General features: G+C 41.9%; 1 protein-coding gene across 1 annotated transcript; it reads left to right on the forward strand.

The window, feature by feature from the left end:
- The first annotated feature begins 459 nt into the window (after window positions 1-459).
- Window positions 460-5,569, forward strand: LOC136494599 (hexosyltransferase GAUT11-like). The gene is made up of 2 exons (XM_066490759.1): window positions 460-989; window positions 3,684-5,569. The coding sequence occupies exons 1-2, from the start codon at window positions 816-818 to the stop codon at window positions 5,139-5,141; spliced, it is 1,632 nt and encodes a 543-aa protein (XP_066346856.1). The 5' UTR covers window positions 460-815; the 3' UTR covers window positions 5,142-5,569.
- Window positions 5,570-5,910: the final 341 nt, after the last annotated feature.

A 5,910-nucleotide genomic window follows, 5' to 3' on the forward strand; every position in this document is an offset into this window, starting at 1 on the left:
CTGGGCTGATAAGCCCGACTGATACTGGTTTATTATGAGAGAAAAACACTGTTGGCTGGCTGATATGTTTTGGCTGAAACCAACCAGCGAACAAGCTGCATGTCTCTTTTCTCTGAAGTCAGAGAAAGATCAGATTATTTGTGGAATGTTTTTATTTGATCCGGTGACATATTTTTCAGCATAATATTTTATATTACGAGAAATCGACATCCGCGTTCTGAACATGAAAATTATCCATATTCAATGGTTTCATGTTACGATAATTTAGGGCATTGCGCTGAACAAATTTGAGATAGTTGAGCTGCTGCTCAGCACGCTGAAACCCGGATGGTGAAAATGAATGGAGACGCATGACTGGAAAGGGTGGCTTTTGCAGTGTCTTTCCTTTTACGTCAGCGAGCGAAGAACTACTTCCTCCCTCCCTTCTCCCCCGCCCCCCTCTCTCATCATTCTCAGATCTCTCCCTCCCTCCCCCTCCCTCCTTCCCTTCCTCTCTCTGAATCCTGCCCACCTCGCCGTCCTCGAATTCCGCCGCTCCCCCTCGCGGATCTGACAGCTCCTTCGTCGCCGTCGTTCTTGCCTCACCTCGTCCGCTGTCCTGGAAGCTGCTGCTGGGTCACCCGTGGCTGGACTCGACCCCGCCGCCTCCGGGGGGTGGGTTCGCCGGATGGTTATCGCCTCCTGATCCATCCGGACCCCCGGATCCGCCACAAAGGCACCGCCTTTGTGGGTTCTCCGCGCCCATGCAGGAGGGTTTGGCGCGTCGGTGGTGAGGCAGGGCTCTGGTTTAGTTATTGCGTTGGACTAGTCCGGAGATGCTTCGTGGGGCGGGGCACGGGGGCGGCGATGCGCGGAGGCGGGCACTGCGCTCGTCGCGGCGGCGGCTGCCAGGGTGGATCTGGTGGCTTCTCGGGATCTTCCTCCTCGTTGGGCTCATGCTCTTCGTCCTGCACCACAACCAGAAGGAGCAGTTCCGGCCGCCCGTCGTGGTGAGTGCCGCAAACCTGGTCTTGTGTATCTTTCAGATTGCTTAATTCTGCGAGATCTTCCGAAAGATCAACGCTTTACTGTTGTTGCTGAAGAATTGTGGACAAGTTAAGTGTCTTTATGCTTTTGTCACCTACTTCTGTTACGTGGGTCTCGATTAGCTCAACAATTTGTGATCTTTTAAGTGTACGCGATAATGCTCATGTTTTCATGTTGTAGACGTGTATTTACACGAACTGAATGTTATCTATGTTTGTAGAGAACGAAGTTTCGACATTAGTGTGCGAGTATGGCTGGGTGGTAGGCTCTTGAGTTTCAGAGTACAATTTTGGCCCTAGATCTTTATTGCCATATTTCAGTATTGGATCCTTTGAAGGTTAGTATGTCGAGTCATGCACTCTGCCATTTTATGGAAATCTTAGTTGCCACATACTATTTCGTTGATGGTAGAAAGTGTTTTTGGTTAATCATGATTGGTTGTTACAAATGGCAAACATGGTATGTGATTTTAGGAGTTGGTGTGGCATGATAGATAGTCTGTCCCTGTACTTTTTTTGGTGATCTGTTCAAGTACTTAGGTAGGGTGTCGTTCTCACAAGGTGGTTTCACATCCTCCCTGTTAATAACAAATACTATCCACATACTAGGAAGATGGCTAGGGTGGACATGTAATGGAGAAGATCTAATCCATTTTATACGTCAATATTCAGTACTATGTGTGATGTCGTACTTTGATAACTTCAAGTGATTATTCAGGGCCTTCTTGTTGTATCTGAACACTCCCAAAAGTATGGCATTTGGCAGTCATGAACTCATCATTCATAATTTTCTTTTTATTTTTCCTTTGGCATCAAGCATCTTCCAGTATCCTAGCTTGTAATATTTGAATTGCACGAATTTGAATCGCTTCGGTGAATTTCGTATGATAGCAATAAGTCCTACCTGTGATACCTGCTTAATGAGCTTTTTGGAACTGCACAATTGAGATTGAAGATGCCAAAGAGAGATCAGATGAAATCATTAATAGAATAGAATACTGCCGAGGTATATGAGACCATTGTTGATTTTTAGCTTATGGTATAGGCTTTCTTTCTGGTAAAGGCTTTGTGTTAGGTTTTATATAATTAAATTGATAATCAGAATATGGATTCTCATGGCAGAACGATACTGGAAACCAAGAAAATTCATTTGTTGTTATAGCTATCCAGTCTGTAGTTATTTTTAGCTTCAACGAAATATTAAATTCTATTGCACTGCCAAAATGTCTAGTGGTAACTTGACTATCCAGGGGGTATTGTAAGGTGATTGTTGTAAGGAAGATTTTTATGTTTAGCCTCTTATTATGACTTGATGCATGATAATCATAACTTAGAAATCAGTTTTTTTATGACACACGAAGAGAAAATTGAATCCTGGGCATGAATGTGCTGGTCATTCTGTGACTTTATTGTAGGAAAGGGTACTGTATCCTCTGCAGTGGCACATGGATAAATGGGAAGTGTCGTGAATGGTCTGTGCTATTGGCAATAAAGAATTAGCTTAGATAGCTTCATCAATCACTTTAGGACCATCTCATGGTAGATCTAATCATCTCATCATCTGAAGGGGTATTGAGGATTGTGGCCCTGAAAGAGACATACTGATATAAATCCTATGCCAGTTTGAATCTTGAATTTCTCTAGATTGATGTTATGAACCAATCTACTAGAAGTTCCAATCATTTATTTCTTTTAACATCTGCCTGTTTATGTTATTATCTTTAGAACTACATGTTGTCATCATATGAAAAAAGGAGATAATATCAATTCCTATTATTCTGTTTATAGAAAAATATTTTTGCATTCAAAGGTGAGGTTTTAACACCATATCTGATGGAATGTCAAGAATTGGCCATATCATAGTTCACAAGCAAACAAGCTCTGCGTATCCATATATATAAGCCATATTTTCAAACAGTAGTTCCTCAGGTGGTTCACAGTCACTGTAAATGAAATGAAGACCAGAAATTTTTGCGGGTGCTATTGGAAGCTTTTCCTTGTGCCTTGGCGCAGTGGTAAAGCTGCTGCCTTGTGACCATGAGGTCACGGGTTCAAGTCTTGGAAACAGCCTCTTGCAGAAGTGCAGGGAAAGGGGCTGCGTACAAAAGACCCAAGTGGTCGGACCCTTCCCCTGACCCTGCGCAAGCGGGAGCTACGTGCACTGGGGCTGCCCTTTTTTATTATTATTGGAAGCTTTTCCTTACAATTACTTGAATAGTTCAATAGAAGAAAACACCCAGCACTTGATTGTTGTCAAAGGTTTGCAAGCCTATATATGGTTAATTTTGGATTAATTTAAATTCTACTTCAGAAATGGCAGCATCACATGAAGTTTGACTTTTCTTCACTGGAAAGTGATGCTGTGATGTTGGAGGAAATATCATTTTAAAATAATAACCTCAACAGTTGGGTTGACCGGTTCACTTGCTTTAAGAAGTATAGTACTGATGCTATTAGAATGGACCACTGTAAAATTAAAAATGTTAAGGTTTTCACATCTAATGGACTGTAGTTCAAAGAGTGAGATTTTTTCCTTCATTTTCTCTTCTTGTATACAATCTTGATTGACTGCTTCTGCTGTAAGCAAAAGTAACTGTTCCATTTATGAAAAATTTGCCCCTGTGCATGTTCTCATATTTTTCTTTTGATTTATTTCAGGATGATGGTTCAGAGATCGAGGAAGTCCCTCGCGAGAAGGTGAATTTCTCAGAAGAGCTTTTGAGCAGCACATCATTTGCTCGCCAATTAGCGGATCAGATGACTCTAGCAAAGGCATATGTCATCCTTGCAAAAGAGCATGGTAATCTTCAGCTTGCATGGGAGCTTAGTTCGCAGATAAGGAATTGTCAAAGATTGCTATCTGAAGGGGCAGTTAGTGGAAGAGCAATCACTAAAGATGAAGCCCATCCTATAATAAGCCGGCTAGCACGGTTAATATACAAGGCTCAGGACTCTCACTATGATATCAGCACAACAATAGTGACATTGAAGAACCATGTCCAGGCATTAGAAGAGCGTGCAAAGGCAGCTATTGTTCAGAGTGCTGAGTTTGGCCAGTTAGCAGCAGAATCCTTCCCCAAAAATCTGCACTGTTTAACTGTGAAACTGACAGAAGAGTGGCTTCGGAACCCGAAGCTTAGGAGTCGCTCAGAGGAGAGCCGGAATTCCACACGATTGGTGGATAATAATCTGTATCATTTCTGTATATTCTCTGATAATGTGCTGGCCACTTCAGTTGTTGTCAATTCTACAGTCTCCAATGCAAATCATCCTCAACAGCTTGTGTTTCATGTGGTCACTGACAGAATCCATTTTGGTGCAATGTCAACTTGGTTCCTCATAAATGACTTCAAAGGTTGTACTGTTGAAGTCCGCTGCATAGATGAGTTCTCATGGTTGAATTCTTCTTCATCTCCTCTTGTCAGGCAGCTCTCTGAGGTGGAAACTCAGGGTTACTATTACTCAGCTGGTTCCAAGAATCCTGAAAGAGAAATAAAATTCCATAATCCGAAGTTTGTTTCTCTACTGAACCATTTACGGTTCTACATTCCTCAGATACTTCCCAACTTGGAGAAGGTGGTGTTTCTTGATGATGATGTTGTGGTGCAAAAGGATCTGACTCAGCTGTTCTCCATAGAGTTGCATGGCAATGTCATTGGAGCAGTGGAAACTTGTTTAGAGTCGTTTCATCGGTATCACAAGTATCTAAATTTTTCGCACCCTACCATCAGCTCCAAGATTGATCCACATACTTGTGGATGGGCTTTTGGAATGAACATTTTTGACTTGATAGCTTGGAGGAAGGCAAACGCAACATCAATGTATCATTATTGGCAAGAGCAAAATTCTGATCTATTGCTCTGGAGAACAGGAACTCTTCCTGCAGGTCTTTTGACATTTTATGGCCTGATGGAGCCCCTAGACCGCAGATGGCATGTTTTGGGTCTTGGGTATGATGTAGACATAGATGATCGTTTGATTGAGAGTGCTGCTGTTGTGCATTATAATGGGAACATGAAACCCTGGCTGAAGCTGGCAATTCGCCGTTACAAGTATATATGGGAGCGGTATGTGAATATCTCACACCCGTATGTTAGAGAGTGTATGTTGCATTAGAAAGTCTGCAAATCTCTGTATGTTCTTGCATGGCATTGAAGCTGTATGCTTCAGTTTCTTCACATGAGGCTGCTATTGAGCACCTTATGTGAGGGAAAGTTTCAGAGGTAGAATATATACTCAAGGGACAGCATCAAAGAAGTCAACTGTTAAGTTTTCTTTTTGGGTTGGGGGAAGATTCATTTTGGGGTGAAAATAATTCCTTTGCAGAGTTTACATTCAATTTGGACTGGAAATTTTAGCAGTCTAACCAGATACATCTGGATAGATATTGTAAAAGAGATACAGTTGGATCAATGGGCAATTTTTTTTTTTTTTTTTTTTTGAGATTTAGGAAATGCAAATTGTGAGCTCAACTGTGCAGGGTCAGCGGTGTTGCATTCTTTTGGTAGTATCTTGTTTTATACTGGTGAAGAAGGTTCTGCCTCCCTCCTTGTATAAGTAGATGTTTTAATTTGTGCTCATTCGTACAGTATGAACTCAGTTGAACCTGAGAAAGGATTCTGAAATCATATTTGATGTGCTTAAGTCGAGTTGCTGATAATGTATCACTGATACAACAGAATTTCAGGGCACTGGTAGCTGTTTTAATTTCACTAGGGCACTAAGCCAAACTAGCTTTCATGTTTGAAATCCTGAATTGCTTCCTTTCCGTCCTGACCGCTGCAAGTGCAACATTTTGTTTCATTTGTTGTTTATGGAAAGTTCGATTCATAATCTGGGCCTTAAGTTGAAACGGCCTGGGGATTATCGTGGTGAATGTCTTTCA

Source organism: Miscanthus floridulus, chromosome 1 (genome assembly GCF_019320115.1).
Source record: "Miscanthus floridulus cultivar M001 chromosome 1, ASM1932011v1, whole genome shotgun sequence".
NCBI lineage: Eukaryota > Viridiplantae > Streptophyta > Magnoliopsida > Poales > Poaceae > Miscanthus > Miscanthus floridulus.

Excerpts from the sequence above, each read along its gene's own strand:
- LOC136494599 (XM_066490759.1), top strand. The coding sequence starts at position 816 with ATGCTTCGTGGGGCGGGGCACGGGGGCGGCGATGCGCGGAGGCGGGCA. Across the intron at positions 990-3,683 it reads AGTTCCGGCCGCCCGTCGTG|GATGATGGTTCAGAGATCGA; the intron begins GTGAGTGCCGCA and ends GATTTATTTCAG.